This window comes from Parasteatoda tepidariorum, chromosome 3, assembly GCF_982258835.1.
Source record: "Parasteatoda tepidariorum strain Cologne lab strain chromosome 3, Ptep-v5.0, whole genome shotgun sequence".
Taxonomy (NCBI): Eukaryota; Metazoa; Arthropoda; class Arachnida; order Araneae; family Theridiidae; genus Parasteatoda; species Parasteatoda tepidariorum.
In genome coordinates, this window is record NC_141757.1 from 49841347 (window position 1) to 49868483 (window position 27137).

At 32.9% G+C, this 27137-nt stretch overlaps 1 protein-coding gene across 2 annotated transcripts in view; it reads right to left on the reverse strand.

Moving 5' to 3' along the window:
• LOC107436137 (uncharacterized) overlaps nucleotides 1–27137 on the reverse strand; it is a 51363-nt gene that overhangs the window by 7762 nt on the left and 16464 nt on the right. For both annotated transcript variants that reach the window (XM_087159292.1, XM_087159293.1), the window contains exons 2-9: nucleotides 23489–23698; nucleotides 18325–18540; nucleotides 7519–14943; nucleotides 6161–6541; nucleotides 5588–5788; nucleotides 2788–3324; nucleotides 1673–1876; nucleotides 435–887 (exon numbers count right to left, since the gene is read on the reverse strand). In XM_087159292.1, coding sequence (XP_087015418.1) covers nucleotides 435–887; nucleotides 1673–1876; nucleotides 2788–3324; nucleotides 5588–5788; nucleotides 6161–6541; nucleotides 7519–14943; nucleotides 18325–18540; nucleotides 23489–23698 — 9627 coding nt within the window. The remainder of the gene's footprint in view (nucleotides 1–434; nucleotides 888–1672; nucleotides 1877–2787; nucleotides 3325–5587; nucleotides 5789–6160; nucleotides 6542–7518; nucleotides 14944–18324; nucleotides 18541–23488; nucleotides 23699–27137) is intronic.

Sequence of the window (27137 nt, forward strand, 5' to 3'; positions counted from 1 at the left end):
TAAAAGAAAATCATAATTGGCAGCTTAATGCTAGTAATACTTTATGCTAGTAATAATTTTTCTAGTAATAATTATGCTAATAGTAATGCTGACAATTATGTTACCACTAATTATTTCCTCTTAACATATTAAAGCTTATAAAATTAATAATATCCAGGAAATTGAAGCAAAAATGCATTTGATGATTAAAAAATAAAAATTTTGCTTCGTAATATGCAAGTTAAAATGGAAGAAAGGTCTATATGTTTCGATCACCACTTAAACATGATATGCTAAAGTACCGACCTATTTTCCATTTCTATTATGAAGCAAAAAGAGTTTTTTTAATTTTGAAATATATTATCTAAGTACTTTTTTAGATCTAAGTAAGAGGGATTATATTTTAAACACCCCTTATCATAAATATGGTAGAAATTTAAAAAACAATTGCTTACAGAGACTGGAATCACATTGTGCAAAACATGGATATTCACAACGTTCTGTACGAGTGCTAAAATGCAGTTTTCCAGGACAAGCTTTCACGAAAGGCCACCAATTAGAACAATGTATGAAAGAGCCACAGTTGTTAGGATTTCTAAACATTCCATTTCTTTGAGGACATTTAAGTTCTTTTGCTGTAGTGGTTGTCGTTGGAGTGGTAGCAACATAGGTAGTAGGTTTGACTGTGGGTGGTGTCGTAGCCGTAATTTCACAAGTTGCAGCATCAGCAAAGTTGCAAGTATTTTTATTTGCATCGAAAAGTAAGCCGTTTGAGCAGGTCATACGGTATGCTATCTTATTCACGCATAAATAGTAATCATTGCAGTTTTCTGTTGATGGTTTAATACATGTTTCACACGGGCATTGCATCCGACGATCTGGACGATACAATTGATTAGCTGGCTCACCTAATGAAATAAAGAATTTTAAAATTAGTTATTTAATGAAATTCCCTTTATATGGATATATTCAAATAGAGTATTGCTTTGGCTCATACAGTTTTACAAAATTAAGAGGCCATCTCAGCTTATTGGATTAGAAAATCATTAATTATCTTTTTTGTAGTCTAAATATCTCTTTAACTAGAAAAGTAATGTTATATATATAATTCGCTATTCTGATACGAAAATTTTCTGTATCTGCTATTGCTGTTAATTTCAACCAACCTGCTATTTTTTCTATTTGCTTCAATTCATTTTTCTAATTTGTTTGTTTTAAATTCATTTTTACTAATCCAGAACAAAAATCCTTGTTCCTTTTTGTTTCAGATGATTTTCCACCATGAAACTTTATATTTTAAGCAGATGGTCTAGTCACTCGGTGCAAGATACTAGCAAATAGTTGCTGTTGTCGGAACAGATTTTTTTAGCACTTTATGAACGGTATTCCTCCATAAAAATACTTAGTGACGAACGAAATAGAGTTTCATTTATCGTTTTTCCATTACCTCTTAACTAAAGCTTCCATGTCTCGATAAATATTGATCGAATACATTAAGAAAATTCGAGAAATTCAAAAGCTTTAAATACTTAAAACATTTTCTGATCTTGAAACTATTTTTAATTTTAATAAGCAGAATCAGAAATCATATTAAGGGATCATGCACGAAGTAGTTGCATTTATAATTTAGGGATTGCTTAGTTGCATTTCAAATTTATTCCTTCATATAATTTTATGCGACATTTTAACTTACCACAGTTTGCACGTGAAGGAAAATCACAAACTCTGCTTGTAGGGTTAAAATGCAGTCTAGGAGGGCATTTCATTTTCTTTCGAATACCATCCGTACAGTTGTAGAAATATGCACAATAACCTGGCACTGGCAAGAAATCTTTAACCGGGCATATAGTCAGTGGTAATGGCGTAGATGTAGTAGCTTCTTCGGGAATAAAGCAATCTGAAAAATTAAAAATAGATGGATTCGTTCTGTGGTTTTCTGTTCATCATTCAAATATTTCAGGAAACATTAGGGGAAAAAAAGTCGCAACAGGTTCTTCAGGACTATAGCAATCAAAGAAATTAAAAAATAGCTGAATTCGCTCAGTAGTCCTTTGTTTACCAATTAAGTTTAAAATAGCAAATATTGGACGAAAAAAATAAATATATAAAATATTACATTAACGAAACTGTAGAGGGCGTAACGCGAGGGGTTGAAAACTCAAAAGCCGATAATAATTTTTGAAAGATATTAAAACTTTTTATAAAGGTTTTTGTTAAATTTTTATCGCAAATTAAGATTTCCTTTGTTGATGTTGCAAAAATTTTAATTAAGAGAAAAATACAATTTAACATAAAGTCATATTTTATTTAATAGGTACTAAAATTTTGACTTAAAAAAATGCAGAAAGTTCGATAATCAACGCTCTTAATATTCACTCTTGATCAACGCTCTTATTTTTATAATCCATTTTAAAAATAAAGTGCAAATATATAAATCACAAATTTTAATAATATTTATGTATGGAAAAGAAAATCTAGAACATGACGAAAATCTGACTAATCACTGTTATAAAAGCCAAAAGGAAAACATAAAATCCAATTTGATTACAAGACAAAATTAGGAGTTATTTTTCATAGGTTAATAGTTTACTTTCACCTCCAGAAAAGTTTTGAACAATTTAATACCTCATGCCGTACTTGTTAATGACGAATCGCCAGCTTTTTAAATTTTTTCTTTTTCCTTGCTGAAGTAATAGTTTGTGCTTCATATATTTCCGATTTCATTTTCGAAAAGGGTTCAAAAACTATTAAGGGCAGTAATTACGAAATACCCTTTATTTGTAAAATTGATAAAGCAATAAAACTTACCAAAATTTGGATCACACTTAGCTACGCATGGATATTCACAGTGCTTAGTGGTTGGACTGAAGTGCAATCCTTCAGGACATTTCATATCCCGTGGTTTTCCCAACATGCAAGCAATAAACGAATCACAATCTCCTTGTTTTGGATATACACCGTCTCCTTGTTCACAGATGAGTGGATTTATAGTCGAGAAAATTTCAGGCTGCATACTGACTGTATATTGATCAGGATTTTGTGTTTTGAATTCAATGGTTATAAGTTCATTTCCTATATCTGAAGTCGAAACTGTTGTTTCCAGTGAACGAGCTATGTCGGAGGTATCTTCATCGGTTACAGAACTACCCGTCGTTTCAAAAATGAGTGGTAGTATACTGAAATTCGAATGACTTTCCTCCGTATCTGTGTGTAATGAAGGAGTAGTTTCATCTGGCATTTCAGAATGTGGTGTTGAATCACTAAGAGTGATACCTTCAGTGTTTGGTGAGGTACTCAAAAGATTTGCGTTTGTGAGAGTAGCTGCTACGCTGATAGCCACACAATCTAAAAATTATCCACAAAACAAAATATAACCGTTAAAATATGAATGTTTTTAGTTTTGTAATAAGGATATTTTTATTTCAATTTTCAAATATCTGTAAACTGTATCTAATAATTTTATAACTTATAGTTTCTATCTGCTTCTGTTCTGTTAAGCCTAATTTGAATTCGTCTTAATATTCTTTCTGTAGGGGAGAGTGGGGTCAATTGTAACATTTATTACTTAACTATTTTTAACTAACAAAAAATCCTATATATTATTAGTATTAATTGACAGACGAGCAAAGTAGACTATCCTCTACTAGAAAAAAAAATAAATACCTGATTTTAAATGTTATTATATTAGTTATTAACAATTTTTGACAGTCGTGCACTTGTTACAATTGTCCCCACTTACGGGGTCAATTGTAACAGTTCATAAATTCAACTACAACATAGTTAATTATACATATTATCATAGTTGTGATATATTTTTTTATTGACCAAAATAGTAGTGATATTTTAGGAGTAAAAATAATAATGAGCAGAGACCTAAAGGGTTAAACTTTTAACTTTAAGGGGTTGAAAATTTTAATTTATGCTGTGAAAGGTGACAAATAAAATAATGCACATGCAACATAATATAAATGATGTAGGAAACTATTGGTGGTTCTTAAAGAGTTAAGTAATGGTTTGTAAACTTAAGATTATTTATTTTCAGCTGTTACATTCGTCCCTTTACTTATTGTTACAATTGTCCCCAAGACGCCATTTCAGCTTCATTTGCTAAAAACAATGCTAGTTAATTAGCAAAACTAATCTTTTTTTTTTATTGAAATGTTAATTAAGGTGTCCACTTACATATTCGGATACTAATTTTTATTTGTTTAAACAAAATTACTTTGTTACAATATAATATTCTAATACCAAAAAAAGTACTTTCGGGGAGTGAAAATATCTTTTGTGATGTAACTCTTTCAAAAGTACATAAAAATGGTTGCCATCAGGGGTGTACATGTAGATTTATTAAATACACCTTGTGCGCTACCTAGGAACCAAATCTAGAACCCGATACTCGAAATTTTTGCTCTGTTACAATCGTACCTTGTTACAATTGACCCCACTCTCCCCTACTAAAAGTATGCTTGATTTGGAAACTAATTTTATTTCAAGAATTTGTATATTTTTGCATCCGAAATTGAAAAATAGTACTTGAATGTTTTCTTGTAAAAATAACTTTACCGACTTTTTTTTATGTGTCTTATCTTAGTATAATTATAAATATTTGTGTTGCTGAATACGAAAAATGATGGCACCAATTTGTGTAGAACATCATTGGAATTTCACTACGCCTATTCTCCTTGGTTAGACACCACTTTCGTGTAAAGTAGTAGGCACCATTTTCGGTAATTAAAATTCATTAAAATTTTTACAGTGTAAATTTTCAATCTGATTAAGAAATACTTTTTAAAATAATAAACTCTTTTATTTGATTTCAGGAATTTCAAAAATTATCAACAATTGGATACTTACTACTTAAGAAGTAATTATGAGAAGAAGTAATATTGCTTATCCTCGTGATTTCAATTAGATTTAATTGGATATCTGTAAATGACGTCACGCGTCAACTTGATTGGATTCTGAATCGATAATTGCTACGATTTACCTACGATGACGTCATTTTAAGGTATCAAATTGGAAAAACCAATTAAAAAAGCAGAAGGAGATAGAAATGTACGATTTACTCTGCTCTACGTTAATAAAAACAGGATTTTTATTGCAGCCAAATTTTAAATTAGCTATAAAGTTTGCCAACAACTAGCACTACCGTCTCGGAAATGAATTGTTCAAATAATTATTATATTAAATATAATATTGTGCTGCTTTCAAAATAATCATATTCAGCACCAAAATTAACAGACGTTTTTGAAAGAATTTTATTAGTCTGATTTGTAGTAGAAAAAATTGTTTTATTGCGTCTTCCAGTCAACAATGCCAACTATCGATGAACTTTCTGATTTATTTTGAAATTTTCCAGGAATAAATTTTCAGTTTTATAAGCTTAGTAGTGGAAACCTTACTTTTTTTCTCCTTTCGTTTCTCTTTAAAATTTATTTTTACATTTCTCAAACTATTATATTATTTTACGTATGCTAGATTGATATAAAAACCAAGTTTAGTAAATGATGCATTTTTTAAACTTATCAAGTTATTTTAACTTATTTCAATCTGTTTGTTCATTGTTGTAAAATACATAAATGTCATTAAAGATTTTGAAAATTCTTACCAAGATTTACATCACATAGAGCATCGCATGGATCTTGACAAATTTTATTAATCGGACTAAAATGATCATTCCCAATGCATTCAGACAAAATAGGCAGATAATCCACACACTTGTAAAACTTATTGCAATCTGTTGGATGAGGATAAAAACCATTCGGCTCTTTGCATACTGAGGCAGGAAGTGTAGTAGATGTAGAACATTCTGCGAAAAATAACCATAATCAGATATTCGTCAAATTACAGAACTCGTGCTCATTTTGCAGACAGGAACAATTTCACTCTTTAGAAAGTAAAACATAAGTCTTGATTTTGCTGAAAATGTCAAAACAACTGAATACGACCGTACTTTATCCTATAAAAAGCCATACAATACAGTGTACACTTTGTCCCAGAACTTTAATTCAACCCATTAAGACCGTGAAGTCGAAAAAAATTTCCTTAAAAATATTAGAAAAGATTTTAAAAGCTTAAATTGCAGAGACAGAGACATTGCAGGGAGATAATTTAGCTTTTTGAAATAAAAATATTAAAATGGAATTGATTATAGTTCAATGAAATTGATATAAATACATACCCAATGATTTATCACATTCTGCATCACACGGATCTTCACAACTGTCAGTGGATATGCTGAAATGTTGATTTACATCGCAGCTCGTTTGATATGCAACTCCTCCAACGCAATGATAATATTTCGAACAATTTCCAACAACTGGGAAGAATCCATTTTTCTCCAAGCATTCCGGTGAATACTTGGCGCACGAAAATTTACCAGGATAGTCACAATATGATGTTTCAGGATTAAATTGTAGACCATCCTCACATTTCAATTCATATGCACTGTTATTCAGACAGAGATAGTATTTGGAACAGTCATCCGAGTCAGGTAGGGCACAATTTTCACACTCGCATTCAACATCATAATTTCTTGATGTTGGCAGTGCTGGTTGCGTTCCTGAAAATTTCAAGATGCACAAAATTTTATCTTTAATAAATACTCTCAATCTTATATATTACTTTTAAATCGTTTCAAACACTATTTTTGTTGAGACAGAGATAGTATTTGGAAAAATCATGAAGATTAGGTGAGACAAAATTTACACATTCAACATCAATGATCAATGTTGATTGCTTTCCTGAAAAGTTTTTTAGAAACTGAGTTTAATCTTAAAACAATTCTCTCATAACATTAGTTATTTTGCAAATGTTTATTGTAAAGCAAGGCCTTAATATACATTTTTAGAATCTTTGTTGAAAATGGAGACACTGTGGGTTGCAAATCAATATGTAAGCGAGAAAAAAGACAGAAACGTTATCAGAAATTTGATCATATCATCACTCAAATCATATCTCAGATCAATTGTTTTGCATAAAATATTGATATATTACAAAATTTTTATCTTATAGTAGAAAAACATCAGCGCCCTTAATATTGAAATAAAAATAAGGGATCAATTATGAACCAGAGATCGCCATTTACCTAACGATTAAACTAAATGTTTGTTGTTAAAAATTTTATGTTTCGATACTGTTTAAAGCGGATTATTGCAAAACCATCAATAATAATTTTGATAAACATGTTAGCCAGTTTAAATAATTTTTCGTTATTGAAACCACAGCTGCCAAGTGTTTTAGAATCCATAATATTTAAAACGGTAGTCTAGTAACATTTAGTTAAACAAAACTATTTTTCAAACTTCATCCGTATATAAAAACACTCTCATTGTTATTAAGATCATCGAAATTTTAATTTATTTTTGTAAGGGATAAGTAATTTTTAGTCGAAGTTACTTGTATAAAAATGAAGTTTTTAAGCTTAAATGTTTCTAAGACTTAAAATTTCTAGAAATGTTTTTGCTAAAACATTTAAAACAGTAAATTTGTAGTATTGGAACAAGCAAATTATTACTAAAGCATGAAAATGAAACTTACCACATTCCGATTTTAAATCACATGTTCGTTTCGTTGGATTATAAAAGAGTCCTTCCGGACAAGTAATCTTGTAAGCAACGCCATGATAACAATGCAGGAAAGAAGAGCAATCTTCGGGATCAGGATAAAATCCTTCTCTATCAATACATTGACTTGAACTAGTGTTACAGGAAACTTTATCAAACGTTTCGCATTCTTTGGATATACTGCTAAAGAGGTATCTCAGTTGGCACTGTCTGGATACTTTAGACCCATTTTGGCAATTAAAATACTTAGAGCAGTCTGAAACATCTGGTACATTACAGTCATCACAATCTGGACACTCTGAATTAATATGTTTAGTAGTGACTGTTGTGCTTTCTGTTGCTTCAGATTCTATGCTGTAAAAAGTTCCATAGCTATCTGTTTGAAACTTTACTGTACTGTAATCCATAGTGTCTTTGTTGGATATGTCTGAACTAGTTTCATCAGAAGCTTGTGACGTTGCCTTTAATATATCATCAGTCGTATATGTATCAGGTTCTGAATGATCTACAGAAGGGAATGTCTGAGTTGATGTATCAAAATCAGTAGTAATCAAATACTTAATAGTAAAATTAATGGTGGGATCTCCTGTCAGACTTTTAGGATCTCGAGAAACACTGTCAGTAGACGAGATATCAATGCTGGATGTAAGAAGTATAGATGAATTAGTTGTAAGTTGGGTTTCAGTTATGTGGGAAGAAATTGGTTCCATTACAATGGACGTATCTGTTTCCATTTGGGGAGATATGGAAGTCTCCGTCTGAGAATAAATTTCAAATTCTGAATCTGTTGAAATTTTAAGGTTACTCCTTGTTAACACCTCAGTACTAACCACAGTTGAAGCCCTCGTGGACCACTGAGATTCAGGCTCTGTCGAAGACTGCACCTCGGGCTCTGTCGAAGACTGCACCTCGGGCTCTGTCGAAGACTGCACCTCGGGCTCTGTCGAAGACTGCACCTCGGGCTCTGTCGAAGACTGCACCTCGGGCTCTGTCGAAGACTGCACCTCGGGCTCTGTCGAAGACTGCACCTCGGGCTCTGTCGAAGACTGCACCTCGGGCTCTGTCGAAGACTGCACCTCGGGCTCTGTCGAAGACTGCACCTCGGGCTCTGTCGAAGACTGCACTTCGGGCTCTGTCGAAGACTGCACTTCGGGCTCTGTCGAAGACTGCACTTCGGGCTCTGTCGAAGACTGCACTTCGGGCTCTGTCGAAGACTGCACTTCGGGCTCTGTCGAAGACTGCACTTCGGGCTCTGTCGAAGACTGCACTTCGGGCTCTGTCGAAGACTGCACTTCGGGCTCTGTCGAAGACTGCACTTCGGGCTCTGTCGAAGACTGCACTTCGGGCTCTGTCGAAGACTGCACTCCGGGCTCTGTCGAAGACTGCACTTCGGGCTCTGTCGAAGACTGCACTTCGGGCTCTGTCGAAGACAGCACTTCGGGCTCTGTCGAAGACTGCACTTCGGGCTCTGTCGAAGACTGCACTTCGGGCTCTGTCGAAGACTGCACTTCGGGCTCTGTCGAAGACTGCACTTCGGGCTCTGTCGAAGACTGCACTTCGGGCTCTGTCGAAGACAGCACTTCGGGCTCTGCCGAAGACTGGAGTTCTGCAGACGTCAACGACGTAATTACAGTTAGCAGTTCTGTAGTAGTTTCTAAAAATTTAATTTTTCTTGACGATGCAGATGTGGCTTCTGTAGACATTATAATTGTTGTTTCTGTTGATGCTGAAGTCTCTGTCTCCGTTTCTGCTTCTGAAAACGGAACTGCCTCAGAAGTTTGTTTGGTTTGAGAAGAAGTGGCTAGTTCTGTTTGTTCATCTTTAAAATTTATCGTTTCTTGTTCTGATCTATTTTTGGGGTCACTTTCAGTTTGAAACCCAGAATCTATCGCCGTTGACATTTCGTTTTCAGTTCCTATTGAAGTTTCAGAAGTCGTAAACGCTTCGTTTACTGTTTTTGTTGACGTAGTCGTTTCGATAACTGTCTGTATTTTTGTTTCGGTTTCAGTCTGCGCAGTCGAGCTTTCGGGTGAAGACTCGCTTGAGATTTCGGAAACTGATTCTGTTGATGCTTCGTGCTCTGCATCTTTTGACGTTTCTAGTTCAGACTGTGTAGGCAGGGTAAGTTCATTATAAGTAGACATTACTAAATCAATCTTTGTGGATTTTCTGACTTCAGGTGTTGTTAATACAAGCTTGGTTTCAGTTGGAAAGACAGACTCTGTTTCTGTACTCTGTATAAATTCAGTTTCCTGAGTTGAAGTAAGATACAATTTTGAGTTTGGCGTGATTTCGTCGTTCACAAACTTAGATGCATTACTCTGAGTGGTTTCAAATATCAACAGTTCTATATTTGTGGAAGTCGAGGGTTCATTGCTGTTAGATACGATTTCTGAAGATGTGGCTGTCACAGTTTCTGTAGTTGTTTCTAATTGTATTTTTGGTGTATATTTCGTAGATGTTACTGATATATCTTGAAAAATTTGTTCTTTAGATGATAGTGATGTGTATTCAGTTGTCGATCCTGTAGATGATATTGTCGTATCTTCAGTGGCCAATTCTTCAGGTGTTTCAGGAGTGTCTTCAGTGACCGATTCTGTAGATATTACAGATGTATTTTCAGTGGCCAATTCTGTAGATGCTACTGGTGTAACTTCAGTGGTGAATTTTGAAACAAACGTAATATTCGTGATTTTCTCTGTTGTTCCCAACTGAGCTTCTGAGGACGTTGATGATCCAACTTGTGTAGTTGACTCAGAATTGAAGAGCGAATTATCTTCTGACGTTGTAAGCATAGTTCCAGCTGACGTTAGAGGTGTAATTTCAGAAGATGTTATTTCTTTTGACTTTACAGACGTGGCTTCTGTATTCTTTTCAAATGTGATTTCTTGAGAATCAGAAAAATGTGTTTCATGCTCTGTTTTTGGAAACATGGTAGACCCCTCTCTTTCTGTAAACTGGGTTGTTTCTGTTTTAAAAGAGATGAATGACTCCGAAGTTTCTAATATTGCATGTTTGGTTTGAGAAGATGTGGTTGGTTCCGTTCGTACTTCTTTAAATTCTGTCGTTTCCAGTTCAGTTTCTGTTTCGAACCTTGAATCAATCCCCGTTGACATTTTTCTTTCAGTTCCCGTAGATGTTTCAATTTCTGTTGATGTTTCTCTTTCTATTCCAGTTGTCGTATTAGCTATCTTCAATGTTGTTTTGTTTTCAGTCTGCTTTGTCGTTTCCGTTTCAGTCTGCTCTGTCGTTTCCGTTTCAGTCTGCTCTGTCGTTTCCGTTTCAGTCTGCTCTGTCGTTTCCGTTTCAGTCTGCTCTGTCGTTTCCGTTTCAGTCTGCTCTGTCGTTTCCGTTTCAGTCTGCTCTGTCGTTTCCGTTTCAGTCTGCTCTGTCGTTTCCGTTTCAGTCTGCTCTGTCGTTTCCGTCTCAGTCTGCTCTGTCGTTTCCGTCTCAGTCTGCTCTGTCGTTTCCGTCTCAGTCTGCGCTGTCGTTTCCGTCTCATTCTGCGCTGTCGTTTCCGTCTCATTCTGCGCTGTCGTTTCCGTCTCAGTCTGCGCTGTCGTTTCCGTCTCAGTCTGCGCTGTCGTTTCCGTCTCAGTCTGCGCTGTCGTTTCCGTCTCAGTCTGCGCTGTCGTTTCCGTCTCAGTCTGCGCTGTCGTTTCCGTCTCAGTCTGCGCTGTCGTTTCCGTCTCAGTCTGCGCTGTCGTTTCCGTCTCAGTCTGCGCTGTCGTTTCCGTCTCAGTCTGCGCTGTCGTTTCCGTCTCAGTCTGCTCGGTCGTTTCCGTCTTAGTCTGCGGTCTAGTTTCCGTTTCAGTTTGCTCTGTCATTTCTGTTTCAGTTTGTGCTGTCAGTTTAGTTTCAATTTGCACTGTCGATATTTTGGTTAAATGCTCGGTTAAGGCTTCGGGTTCTGTTCCTGTTGAAGTTCTGGGTTCAAATTCTGTTGTCTTTTTAGGTTCAGTTATTGTTGATACTCCGGGTCTCGTATTTGTTGACGTCTCAAATTCATTGTGAGTAGATGTTATTAATGTTTCTTCAGTGGTCAGTTCCGCGGATGATACTAATGTTTCTTTAGTGGTCAGTTCCGTAGATGATATTAATATTTCTTCAGTAATCGATTCCGTAGTTGATACTGATGTTTCTTTAGTTATTGATTCTGTAGATGTTAATGATATATCTTCCGAGGTCATATCTGTTAAAGTTTCTGGTGTGCCATCAGTAATCAATTTTGAAATCAATGTTTCATTTGTGGAGCTTTCTGATATTGCTAACGTAACTTCTGTAGATGTTGCGGATTCAGCTTTTGTAGGTAATACAGAATTGGAGGATGGTTTTTCTGTCCTTATGGGCTTAGATGTAGTTGGTGTTACAGAGCTTGTTGTTCTTTCTTTTGTAGTTCTTGTTGACCACTCTGTTACAGTTCCTGCTAAATTATCGGTTAAGTTCCCAATAATTGTCTCTGATGTACTTCCAGTTATTGTTTCTGTTATACCTTCCGTTTCAGGCCTTGAACTTTCAGCCATAGACCCTGTTGAATATTCAGCTACTGTGTTTATAGAACTCACGTTTACTATACCTGTTGAGCTTTTGGTTGCAATACTTATTGAGTTTTCCAATACTGCAACTTTTGTATTCTCTGTTATTATACCAGTTGAACTATCGGTTACTGCACTGGTTGAGTTTTCATCCATAGTTTCAGGTCTACTTTCGGTTACTGTCACAGTTGATTTATCCATAATATCACCTGTTGAATTCTCAGTTGTTTTAGTTTGAGCCTGCGTAATCATTTCAGTTTGAGTTTGTGTTATCGTTTCCATTTTACCTTCTGTGGTCGTTTCCTTTCCTGCCTGCGTTGTCGATTCGGTTTCAGCCTGCGTTGTCGATTCGGTTTCAGCCTGCGTTGTCGATTCGGTTTCAGCCTGCGTTGTCGATTCGGTTTCAGCCTGCGTTGTCGATTCGGTTTCAGCCTGCGTTGTCGATTCGGTTTCAGCCTGCGTTGTCGATTCGGTTTCAGTCTGCGTTGTCGATTCGGTTTCAGTCTGCGTTGTCGATTCGGTTTCAGTCTGCGTTGTCGATTCGGTTTCAGTCTGCGTTGTCGATTCGGTTTCAGTCTGCGTTGTCGATTCGGTTTCAGTCTGCGTTGTCGATTCGGTTTCAGTCTGCGTTGTCGATTCGGTTTCAGTCTGCGTTGTCGATTCGGTTTCAGTCTGCGTTGTCGATTCGGTTTCAGTCTGCGTTGTCGATTCGGTTTCAGTCTGCGTTGTCGATTCGGTTTCAGTCTGCGTTGTCGATTCGGTTTCAGTCTGCGTTGTCGATTCGGTTTCAGTCTGCGTTGTCGATTCGGTTTCAGTCTGCGTTGTCGATTCGGTGTCAGTCTGCGTTGTCGATTCGGTTTCAGTCTGCGTTGTCGATTCGGTTTCAGTCTGCGTTGTCGATTCGGTGTCAGTCTGCGTTGTCGATTCGGTGTCAGTCTGCGTTGTCGATTCGGTTTCAGTCTGCGTTGTCGATTCGGTTTCAGTCTGCGTTGTCGATTCGGTTTCAGTCTGCGTTGTCGATTCGGTTTCAGTCTGCGTTGTCGATTCGGTTTCAGTCTGCGTTGTCGATTCGGTTTCAGTCTGCGTTGTCGATTCGGTTTCAGTCTGCGTTGTCGATTCGGTTTCAGTCTGCGTTGTCGATTCGGTTTCAGTCTGCGTTGTCGATTCGGTTTCAGTCTGCGTTGTCGATTCGGTTTCAGTCTGCGTTGTCGATTCGGTTTCAGTCTGCGTTGTCGATTCGGTTTCAGTCTGCGTTGTCGATTCGGTTTCAGTCTGCGTTGTCGATTCGGTTTCAGTCTGCGTTGTCGATTCGGTTTCAGTCTGAGTTGTCGATTCGGTTTCAGTCTGAGTTGTCGATTCGGTTTCAGTCTGAGTTGTCGATTCGGTTTCAGTCTGAGTTGTCGATTCGGTTTCAGTCTGCGTTGTAGATTCGGTTTCAGTCTGAGTTGTCGATTCGGTTTCAGTCTGAGTTGTCGATTCGGTTTCAGTCTGAGTTGTCGATTCGGTTTCAGTCCGCGTTGTTGTTATGGTTTCAGTTTGTGCAGTTTTTTCAGCGTCAGTTTGTAGTATTTCTTTATCAGCTTGGGTTGTCATTTCGGTTGCGGTGGGCCCTGTTCTAATTTCTGTATCAGTTGTTCTCACGGCTTCGGTCGGAATTGTCGTTTTGACTCCTATCTGAATTTCGATTTCACTTTTTGTGGACGTTTTCGATTCAATCTCTGTTTCATTTTCAATTAAAATATTTGTTGAATTTTCAAATACAATTTTCGTTGAGTTTTCGGTAGTTGCTGATTCCGCTGTGTTTAAGTTTACAGCCGTTGTTAAACCTAATGTTACAGTCGAAGATGTTACTACCTCTGATTTCGAAACATGGTCTAACTTTGTTGAGTTTTCAATCGACGTTGCACCTTCCGTTTGAAATGACTCAGAATAATCCGTATTAGATGACGTCTCAGTCCTCGGTGATGTTGAAGAACTGCTGGAGAGTTTTGGTTCATTCAATGTACTATTTTCAGTTGAGCTAATTTCAACGCTTGAGCCTGTGGTAAGGTTTAGATCAGAGTTTGATGAATTCTTTGTTGCGAAAGATGCAGTTGTACTACTTGAAGAAACTTTCATTTCAGTATTAGAAGTAGTGGATATTTTTGTAATAAGGCTTGAAGGAGAATTCGATATGCTCTTAACTGTTGTTTCAATCTCTGTTACTGTGTAAGTTGTTAAAGGTGTATCAGTTGTCTTCAAAGGCATTGTGTCCGTCGATAAATCTGGATTAGTTTCAGTCATAGAAGGCAATTTTGTGTTTGAAGAACTGTTAGCGGATGGTGTTGACTTTGCTTCACTAAAAGTTGTTGATTTAGTATCTGCAAGATCATTAAATTCTGTTTCTGTATTTTTTATATTTTCAGTATTTATCTCGTCGTATACGGCAGATGAGGTGTCATTATTCAAAGATAATGGGCTACTTGAGTAATTATATGGATTCTTTTCCTCACTGCTAACAGTATCGATTGTTGATGGAAAATCAGTAGAAATTGTTGTGAATACTGATATAGTATTTGGCTCATATTTGGATTCTTCTGTCGTAGTTTCCGGTTCAGAATCATTTTCTTCAGACGGTTCGTTCTCTTCCTTTGAGAAAGAGATGAAAGAATCTGAAGTGCTTTCATTTAACTCAAAGCTCTCATCATCTGTAGTTGTATTTGTGTATTCTGATGCAGTTATGTATGTATCATCAGTTTTAGAACTATCGTAAGTACTTGATAAATTATCATACTGCGTTTCTTTTTCGGATGGTTCATTCAAAGTTTCTGTAGTAAATTCATTCATACTTTCTGTTACTTCACTTGTATTTGGAGTGAGAAGAGCTAGAAAAATAAAATACATAGTAGGTACTTTTTCAATATTTTTATGACTGAACCTCGCATGAGGAGAGCACAACTTAGAAAATTCAATTTTGGTGAAATTTGGCATATTAGTAGCATATTCATGAAGGTGTCTATTCTTTAAAATAAAGCGCTTTAGTCAGTCAATTCGAACACAAACGCATTTTAGGAATTTAACAAACCTTGTATATTAGTTAAATCTTTGCTTTGTTAACTGCGCTGAGACCCAGTGGTAGTATACTTTCCTACAAAAACGAGATGGCTTGCGTTCGATTCTCACAGTGGATAGCTTTCTTTTCTTTTGTTTATTTGTACAAATAGTATTAGTTCGAAAATAAAGTTATGTATTTTATTTTTTTACTTGTTAAATTTAACTTTTAAATTTCAGTGATAATACATTTTATTAAGAAATGATAATGGTAAAAATATTAAATTTATACGCAGTAATTATAGCAATTAAAAGTTAGATTTTGATTCCTCCAAAATTTGTTGGTCTTGGACAATTTTGAGATGTTTTATATTTATAAACAACTAATGAGTCTAGCAAAGTGTTTACAGAAGTCTGCAAATTTGAATCGAAATTCTCATGAAGAATGTGTGTTAAAGTCTAAAAAGCAGTTCATCGTCAATTTTCAATGTAAATTTTTGTTAAAATATAAAAAGGTTTGATTGGTACGTTTTTCAACTTACAGAGGATTGAGAAATCTTTTTGAATGTTAATAAAGTATGTTTTACCACAGGTTAACTACTAAACGTTGTTTAATCAACTTTTATTAACAATGTAATATGCTAAGTAATGGTCAATAATTATGAATTTTCATAAATTTTACCCACAGCACCACATTATTATTCATAAAATATATATATTAAAACTAATAAATAAAAACTACCTTCTCAGCCATTACTAATGAATATTAATATTTTACCCATAATTGTTTTATTGAAAGATTATATTATTGCTGTTTAAATATCAAAGAATACCTTATAATTAAAAAAAATTTATGAATTAGATTAAATGATTTAAATTTAACTTTATATTTCTAAACAGTAAAGTCTAAATAAAAAGTAAAAGAAAACAAAATATAAGAGACATCCACCTCGCAAATCATCACTATTCCTCTTGTTACTAGACAGGTTTCCTACTACTAGGCAACAGGACCGTTAACGAAGTGTGAAATTTACTGGTATGTTAAATGTGTTTACATTTTCAAATGTGTTTCCTTAGAAATTTACTGTCTAGTGCGCTTTATTATTATAAGAGGTGAAAGCCCTACGGTATACTAATATGCCAAGTTCAGTCCAAAAATTAGCGTTCCAAAACGTGTTCTCCCCTTGTGAGTTCAGATCTAGGAATTTATAGTTTTCGCATTCTAGCAACTATTGGAAAAATTTTAAAATTATCTCAATTTCGAATTTTTAAAACGATTGGATTAAACGTCCACGCTATAAAATTTTAATATCAAACACATTTTCTGTAAAACGTGTTAAAAATATGTAGCATGTGTGAAGTATAAAATCAATCGATTAATGTATTCAATTTTTTAAAGAAAAGTGCATTTGAAAGGTACTTAAAAATAAATTAAAATGTTTTAAAGCAAAATGTCAAAAGGAAGAGAGATTTCGCAAACTTGCGTTAGATTCCGTTCGTATGAAAAACGCAGTATGATGCATTTTTCTCTATGCCCGTAAACGAAGACTTAGTTTATTTAATCAAATATATCATAATTCAAGAGTAAACTTAATTATAAATTCCACATGAACAAAAAATGGGCCACAAAATATAAAAAATACGCGTGTTATAAGCATTTTATCACTAGTTATATCAAAAATAACTTTCATAACAAAAGTACGACCTGGGCTGAACTAATTCTCTAATCTTAGAATCTCAAAATATTAACGTGAATTGTCACAAAAGCAATGTTTCCTACCACTAAGTAAATTTTAATATAAATAAAGTAAATAAATAGTAAAGTTAAGTAAAAGTAGTTGTAAATCGATAATTTTTTTTAAATATTTACCGTTAAGTAAATAACGGTAAATAACAGTTGAAGTTGTATGCTAAGCTTAGTCAACAGTTCTGATAATGTCTTGTAACGCCAATTCAGGGAATGATTAATAATTTTTAAGTTAATTAAAAATATAATATGTGATTTTCTAAGTTCAAAAATTATTTGTGTCTTTCAATTCATGGTTAAAAAAAGGTTGATATTTTATTCAAAGACACCAATTTATGATTCCTCAATTTTATTCTTCAATTCTCAGCTGTCCATTTTGATCTACTTTCCAAGTAAGTCTCTCATAATTTTTTGCAGATTCATTAACATTTTCAACTGGTTATAAAACAAAGTATTCAATGTTTAGCTTTAACTAAAATTTCATAATATGGTGTAGGTCCTAAATTAATTTTATAAAAAAATGGAAAATACTGAAAAAAATATTTGTTAAAGTGTAAAATAAACATTACTTAATGGGACAAAAAGCTTCAAAGATGGATCAGTTTTTAATAGTTTGGTAAATAAAAGGTTAAAAGCAATAAAACTTTACAAAATTAGACGATATTTTACTCTTAAACTTACGTTCCGCACATCATTATTTTAATCACAGAATTCTTACGCAGTATTTTTTATTGTACGAAGTTCCTTCACATCAATAAAAATAAAATTAACAAGTTTTCAAAAAAACTATGTATCTACTATCAAATCACTATCACTATCAAATCAATCAATCAATATCAATCACTATCACTATGTAACCACTATCAAATCAAACTAAGCCCAAATTGAGCTCACAGCGTCAATGTACTATACATCTTCAAGCAAAATTTAGTTTTTTAATTTGAAGTAAAAGGGCCAACCTGGTGGCCGAGTGGTTAGAGTGCCTGACTGCGGAGCCACTGGTCGTGGATTCGAATCCTGCTCAGGGCATGGATGTTTCTTTCTCTCTGTGTTCTATGTCCTTTCTCCTTTGTGTGTGAATGTGACCCGCCCTATAAACGGGTTTGTGGATGTGTGACGTGGGCGACGCTGCTCCACCACCGTGGCTTCGCCACAGGTGCCCACTGGGTGACGAGAAGAGAGTAGCAGTTCTGGCATTTCTGTGGCGAATGGGACAACCCCCAAGTGCCCGCCATTAAAAAATAAATTTGAAGTAAAAGTACAAATTTTTTTCAAATATTTTTTTAATTTAATTTTTTTGTCAAAAAACGTGTGTAGCTTTCTTAAAAAATTAACAAAAATTAAGATAATTCTTTCGCAAAGCTATTATTTATTATTCTAGTTTGTTATTCTAATTTTTTATTCTCAGCTCTTAATACACTTAGAGCAAATAAAAATGATGCTCTTACAGTATACTAAAAATACTTACAACAATCGACATTTTCTTCATAATCGCAGGTCAGTTTCTGCTTGTTCATATAGAGACCTTTAGGGCACTCTTCCTTATATGCAATTCCATTTTCACAGCGGTAATATTCTGAACAACTGTGTTCACTGGGATATACGCAGGTGCACGTGTCCGTTTCACATTGAACATCGCTGGATGGGATGCTGATTCGATTTTCAGTTTCTTCCGGTGGTACATCTGGAAAAAAAAAATCATTCTAAAAGCTTTTCATGTGAAAATATTCACTCCCCTATCAGCGAATGACACTGAGGAACAATTTTTTTGTTTTCTGTTGTATGAGATTTTTTTCGTAACAGATCTTAGATCCTTTTGTTTCGCAGATATGAAATCTGCAACCTGTTTCTTTCTCCAAGCTCCTTTTTTTCAAATGACGTTTTTTAGTTTATTTTTTGTCGAAATATAGGGTAAACCAACCAGTGAAGGAACACTACCCAGTGAAGGAACATTTCATATATATTGATTAAAAATAAGAATTTGAAAGTTTTTCTTTAGATTGATTGGTTACAATAGCTTACTGCCAAACAATAGGAAGTCATCTAGCAAGGTTTTGGATTACCTGGTCAAATAGACTTCTCTGGGAAAAATTTTGAATTTGTTATTATTTCTGCAACAACTTGTTTCTTTGAAAAAATTATAAGGTGAGTGTTTGTATTTATATGTTTGAAGTGGAATTAATTGCAAGTAATAGTTTTATTTTTCTCACTGTGAAAAAGAGAATTCAAAACATAGTTATTGAAGTTACGTTTTATTTTTTTAAGCATCATAGCATAATAAAGTACTGAGGTAAGGGGTTGTTTATTCACTGGATCACCAAACGATGAAAAACCAGTGAAGGAACAAGTGTTCATTTACTGGCTTTTTCTTTCTAAGTTAATGAAAATAAAATATAAATTTTAATTTTCTTGTACCTTTAGTGATGTTCCGCATCAAAAGTATGTTAAAAATACGAAAAACAGCTTCTAACCAGTGAGGGAACAGGCATGTTCCTTTACTGGGCATAGATGTGATTACAATTTAATGAACAGTATGTGTTAATATGTTAACACTTTAATTTTCAATTCATGATTACAAAAATAATTTAACATTTTCCAAGTATTTATATGTTATAATTTCAAGAATAGGCTTGTTTTTGAATATTTGTATGACTTATAAATTCATAAAGAACATTAAAAAATTACCAAAATTAAGTGTTCCTTTACTGAGTGTTCCTTTACTGGTTAGTTTACCCTACAAGTTTAAAAACGTTATACATAACAGGGGGTCTCAAATGTCGCGTTAAACTTCCAGAAGAGCTAGGGCACATTATCTGAATTAAAACAGTAAAAATCCCTGTCCGGAAGTGTCATTCGCTAAAAAGGGAAGTTTCCCTATTATGAACTGTTTCTTTGTGTTCTATTGAACAGGTCGTAAAGGAAAAGAGCCCTTAGCCACCCACTACGACACTTTAGGCAATTTTGCTATCCCCTGATGATATTCCCTGACTCTCCTAGAAGTTAGTTGTAACATTTATGCACCTCCTGTTATATACAAAATCTTTTAACTTGTACATTCATTCGAAAAATAGACTAAAAATGTGCAACTTTGGGATTAAAACTAATTTCAGATTTGAAATCCTCATATTCGAATTTAAGCAAAATCAAATATTTGTATAAATATTAAAACAAATTGTTTCGCAGTGCTATTATTACAGGATGTCGCAATAAAAAGGCAAGCTTAAACAAATAAATTGAATTTTTAATTAATGCCAATATTTTCCTTTAATAAAAACGGTGACATGTTGCAATCGTATACTAAGGAATGCACATTTAATAAATATATGCTGATGCACTTGGTGCTTTAGAGATTTTCAGAGGATTTGATCATTTTTCTTCCATTCCAAGGTAATGTAATTTTTTCCTTCGTAGACGAGAACTTAAAGTGGTACGGATTTTACTTTTTTATCGTTTAGTGTAAAATCAAGGTATATCTAGTGAGATCGCTGTCCTTTAGCATTACTGTATTTAAGAGTACCTTCTAGAACACTCACTAGAGCAATATTTATTTTTTCGAGGTAAATTTATAATTTGATTTCATAATTTTATTTAGAATTTTCTAGAAAACTAATTTACGGGCTCCATGGTGCACGTGGGCATAGGGTTGGGAACTCTTTGTATAGATTTCCAAAATTGTAAAGTAAATATAATTAGTAGGTACAGGGAAGCACATTCATAAATTGATCACTATAGGAGTGCATTGCATTGGTTTTTTATTTTTTCAATATTGTTAATTTTATTCATGGTGTTGTTCATTTTATTACATATTTTATACATTGCGATTCTAGATTAACACAAAGTAAACTAAGTTTTTTTTTGAACAGGACTTCAAAATTTTACTAAGCAAGTACTACATAGGAAGTAAATTCTGTAGAATATAAATTGCATCTTATGATAGATAATTGGATTCCATAATTTTACCATAATTGGATTCCTTTTTTTTTCCATACTCGGATTGCATTTTTTGATTGGGTTCCATGATAAGTAATAGCGCAAAATTCGTGGGGATATTTATCGATGAATTATTCAGCTTATCGTTTCATCAAAACTGAAATAATAAAACAATAAACATACCAGTTCGATCAATAAACGCAAAATTGCACGTTTCGCAAACCAAAATTTGGAGGATACTTTGAATATCGTAACTGAAAGTATTTTACGCGATATTGATAATTTCTTAGTGCATAAAACAATGTCAAACCTTTAATTTAGTTTGAAATTGTTTGAATCATTTATGAAATGTATTTTTTATTTTGTGAACTTCGTCTTAAATCCCTGTGTACAATATTTCAGATGCATAGGTGATTTCTAATTCATTTTTATGCGATGACAACGCGCATCTACACTTTAATGAGTTGGTTGAGGATTACCTTGAAATCATAGATATTCAGAGGAGGCAGTGATCAGTGAGATATCCCGACATTAATTCCATAGAATATGAAATTTTCTTGACAGAGTAATTTGGCACCATCCGTCCCATTGTTGAGAACTGTTTTTATGGTGGAACGAACCTTTACATGAGCTATTTTACTATACATGTTTATATTTCTTGCTGAAATACCCATTTACTTATGTTTCGTACCATTCCCTTTTGTTAATAATTAAATGGATTTTAGATAAAATGTCACTTTATTTGATTCTCTACTTTTTAGTGAACCAGGAAAATGTGTTTGTTACTTAGACCTGAATGAACTTTTAAGACCATATTAGGTAAAATTTTCATCTTAGTTAACAATAAAATTTCGATTGAGTACTATGTTTGAAACTCATTTTTGAAATTTGTGAAAATAACATGGTAATTTTTGTGAGGTCAACTATTGCTTAATTTCGCATGATTGAAAAAAAACAGCATTAAAAAAAACATGGTCACTATTTTTCTAATTATTAAATTCTTATTCAAAATAATTGTTCAAAGTTAAAAGGATGTCGGTCTATTTTCGTTAAGAAATCAATTCATTTTGTATAAAACTAGTGATATTTGTTCATTCAGTTAATTTTTGGAAAAAAGATTTGGTAGTTTCCCTAAGCATCCTCTGCAAAATGCATTTTAATATCTCCATGTTAAAGAAATTAAGTTTCAACACATTTTCAGAACTTCCTGAGTCTGAATATTAAAATTGATCTATTCAATACGCATATCACCTTTCTTTATTAATGTTAAAACAGATAGTTTAAAAGCTATTGAACGATGGCAATTCATTGCATTGATTCTTATACATTTCATATTGAAGTCGATAAAGTATTATTTCTTTTGATGTATTATACCAAAGTTAGAAATTATCTCCTAACACCAGAACAAGTTTTCGCAAGATGTGCTTGCTATTCTTTGCATAGAATTGATATTTATTTAGTCGATAATAATTTTATTCAGCGAAGTCTCGACTTTTGTGTTACGTCTTAGAATTTCCATAAGTTTTGTTGAAAGACACGCTTGCATCAATTTTGGTGTAAATTTAAACATTCCATCATCGAATTTCTTTTTATGCGATAATGATTAGTTTTACAGATTGAAATCAAATATTTCTTCTTCATTGTCACCGAAAAATTAATAGTCATCGAATTAAAATTAAAAAAAAACTTTAATGTTGGAGTAGTTTTTAAATGTAAAATAAATGTGTTCAGCTGTAATTTTTTTAAATTCAATCGCAGTTTTAAACAAACAAGTTTCATAAAGTATAGAAGATAAACAAGGATATAATTTTCTATGTATAGAAAATTAATTATTTCGATAGTATAAATTTCTATCAATAGAAAATTATAAATTAAAAAATTTCAATATCGCGGCAAATACTTTCAGTTGCTATAATCAAAGTATCCTCTAAACTTTGGTCTACTAAATGTGCTCTTGATTTTGTGTACATTGACCGAACTAGTATATTTATTCTTTTATTATTTCCGTCACATACTCACTGTTTGCAGAATAATTTTGCTGCTGATTTTGAATTATATTCAACTGAAATATGTCATATAAAAAGAGGAATAGTTCTAACATGGGCAGAAGACTATTTATTTTAGGCCATATTTAAAATCAGTCTATATGGTCTATCCATCGTAAGAATACTATATATTCTCTATAAGTTCATCTATACGGGAAGTAATTATTGTCATGAGTAACCATCATTGGTGATAAGTTTTCCCCTCACCAACCATAAACTTCCCCTAACGCGATTGTATGTAATGCTAACGAAAGAACTTGTGGCATGGTCTAGCCTTTAATCTGCTAGCCAAGATAAATGAACTATTTAAAGAATGTATCCGAAATGAAATGACATATCTCAAACGGAACAAACTTTTCAGTAGTATCATTTCCAGATCGATACTTTGCAGGTCTTAGGAATTCCGTTAGCTAGAATTACAACACATAAACCCATCTTATTTCCTTAGATAACATGTTCTTCATCAAAAACTCTCATCAAAATAATTTTGAAATGTGATATATTACTCTGTTCCTATTCCACCACTTGCAGAATATTATTTACATTTCGCTATGAAACCACACATTGAAATTAAGAGTTCATTTCACTTTAGAATGTACAAAACAATATTTCGAGTAAAGGATTTCAGTTAATAAATAGTTATTAAATCATTCAAACCGTCAGCGGGGCAGTTAACACTTGTGTTGTAGTCACATGTTCTCTTTAAGGCATTAAAGAGAAGTCCAGTTGAGCAGGTTAACACTTCATAGGAGGTATCTTTGGCACATCGAATGTATGAGGTACAATCATCAACCTCTGGATTTGGGATGATGCAACCTTCTTTACCCTCACAAGGATTAGTTGTTGCTCCTTCAACAGTTGAAAATGCTAAAATACGAAAAAATTGCTATATAACATTTTATAATGTAAGAAATTTAGCGTTAAGATGAGGTTAAGAATCATTGTTATGAAAGAAATGTATAAATACATCTTAGATTTATCAGCTTTTAAGATATAACTGTTTTTTTTTTATCTTTTGGAAAAATAGTTGATGGGTTGAAAGTAGAGTTTTATGGCGTAAAAAGCAGAAGCGGCTAATGTGAAACAAAGGGAGCGTTCTCAATTTTATGTAATCATATGATAAGCAAAATTAAGTATGTTGTAAAAATCAAAAGGGAAATGAAATGCAAATGTGACAGACAACGGGGATGAGGAATCTATGTTTAACTGCTGCTTTCCACGAGGTTTAAATTCTAATTAGTAATTTTTAAACTCTTTTTAGTAATAAATAACTGAGAAACTTAAAACTGAAAATTAAACGTTTAATTTTATTAGGATTAATTTATTAAATTAAAGAAATTTTTTTTTTGTTAAAATGCATATTCACAAACAATAAGTTTATTCTGTGTATTGCTAGACAACTATCGAATAGCACCTTATTCCTCTACCAGCATATTAAAAATCGAATTTCGGTGCTATATATTATCTTGAATATATGTATTTCTCGTCGAAAACTCTAAATTGTCGTATAATCACGGATTTGCAATTCCACAATAAAATATTTTATTATAGTGATATATGCATTTTTAAGTGTTTAGTAAATCTGCGTACTTAACAATTCGAAACATATACCCAAACAATTTTAAAAGGATAACTATATAAGTATAATATCATTTTAAAGTAATATTTCTGATAATTTCTGATTATTTTCATTAAATTATCAATCGTTCATATATATGTGTGTGTTCTTAATGCTAATTTTAAATAATATCCAAATATGTAAAAATTCATGTTTTTCGTACTTAGGACAACTCATTTCTATAAATAAATAATAGACGAAATTTGAAAAAAAAAATTTCGACATTTAAACAGCACTTCTATTTTATAACCTTTCAAAAGGATTAGAATAAGACATTAAATCTCACATAGCATTAATTGTAAAAGCAATATATTGTTGTAAGGGGTATATCGCATACTTTCATATGATATATTGATATGATATTGTAGCACGCATAATTTATTTCAGTCATGTCGTTGAACAATTTTCATTTAGCGAATGTGAAGTCTTACAAAATCAAAACCTTTCCTATAATTTATTATAAACTGAATCAAGGAGGCCGATGAATTGATGGGTCAGAGATACGTATTGGAATAAACCTTTTTTGAAGATAACTTTTGATAAGAAACTACATTTGCGTTGCATTAAAAAATGCACGAAAATCTCTCGTGGTTGTTCTGAAGGAAATGTTATTTTGATCCATAACTTATCAATCTTTAGAGAGATTTTTCATAAGCACTGTGGTCTAAGAGCAACATCAGTGAGTAACTTACGCTGCACTAAAGTTGCACAATGGGCTATTGGCGACAGTTTGGAAAACATGTCTGAGGATGACCCGAAGACATAACATCACAATTTTGATCTCAGAGAGGATCTCATTAGTGAGGGCGCTTCCCCAATTTAAGCATAGATTTGAAGGGGAAGGAAATTTTCTCCAGATCCCTGTACCCATGAAATTACTCTGGGATCGATCACAGGATCTTCGATTCCACAGATATTTCGAGCACGTATATCGTATGTACTCTGTGTGCTTAAGGATTGAACCATTTCCCCCACGGACCTTAGTCCTATAATTTAGCCACTTGACTATCACTGCCCTAAGAGCAGCATGGGAAAGACCTGGGTTGTCTAAATCAGAAATGAGTGTCATATTTACATAAGAAGTCCACTCCATTAACACATTATAAAAATAAATAGTAATAAATATTAAGTTAGGCATAAAAAATATGTGACTAACTCATTATATCTCCGAAGCGAACAGTGGTAATTTTATAGAACTCTGCTACAGTAAATCAAAAGCAATAAAGAAAATTAGTGGAATTTTTAAACTATATATTATGCTACAAAATTTATATCTTAGAATATAAAAATTTGAAGTTATTGGTTTCATAGATATTGAGTAATAATTACTAAAAATTTCCTTAGCCGTTAATTTGGATTTAGTTTTTAAATTTTTATTTCACAGAAACTATAACATCAATTTTCAAATGTAGATTCCTCGTATTAAATATTACCGACAAAAATAAAATTTAAGAAATAATATTAATCTTTTTATTTAATAATTTTTTTTTAGTTTCTAATAAGAAAAGTATAAAGTTTTATTTTTTTATTATTGTCTATTTATACTCTTTGTATTAATAAAAGGTGCTTGATTTTAAATATCTGCACATTGTTTCAGAACAGTTTGCTTGAAAATTTGCAAACTTATAAACACACGAAATTGTTACGAACACATCAAATATTATAGAAGTAAAAATTCCTCAGCAGAAAGGTACTTTTCGGTTTTTATATCTTACTAACATTAAAATTTTAAGCCATTTTCATACAAAAAATATAAAACTGCAATGAAAAAGTTATCAATTTTAAACAAGTAGACAAATATTAAATATTATTTTGATTGTTGAAAAAATTATATAGCTTTAGTTTAAATATATCAAATACAAAAGTTGCAAATAAAAAGATATTGCTTTATTTCTCTCAGCGATTCTTGAAATTAGATTCCTACTAAAATTATAATGCAAAGCAATAATAAATAACTGTAATAAAACAGCAATAAACATCGAACAATTTCTAAATAGCAGCAGATAAGATAGCTGATAAGATAATGTAGCAATAGATAAAATATTTGATTAGAAAAAAAGATCAGCTTAAAATTTGAAATCATTAGTTTAAATGTGAAAATACCTCTTACAACCATGCAGGATTTCTGTAAAAGTCACATTGACATTGTTTATAGATTGTATTTAGTTTATCTTAAATATCATAACATACAGCATGGCACAATTATTCAAAAGATCATTAAAAACACTTCTATATGATCAGATAACTTCAAATGCAAATTTATAACATCCTAAACCAAAGTAAAGTTAATGAAATAACAGATATGATTACAGTGTTTTTTTTCTAATCGGGAATTTATTTTTAAAAATTTACTAATATTTGATTCACAGAATGAGTGGGAAATATAATCTAGAAAACGAGATACATTAATTGTGAGGCATAATGCTTTAAAAGTGTTCAAGAGTTTATTTTTCTTTTCATAGGTGGTAAAGGTTTTCACTATATGGATGGTTTTAGAAACATTACAACAACGTATTTATGAAAATAAGATTAAAAGAAGAATTAAAAAGTGCTTCAAGATAAATGAACAGTTAAGATTAAAGTTTTATAAATGAATTTGTATTTATTTAATTACATAAATAATAGTTTAAAATAATAGTTCAAAAACAACGCACATAAGATGCGATATTTAATTTAATCTTAAATGAA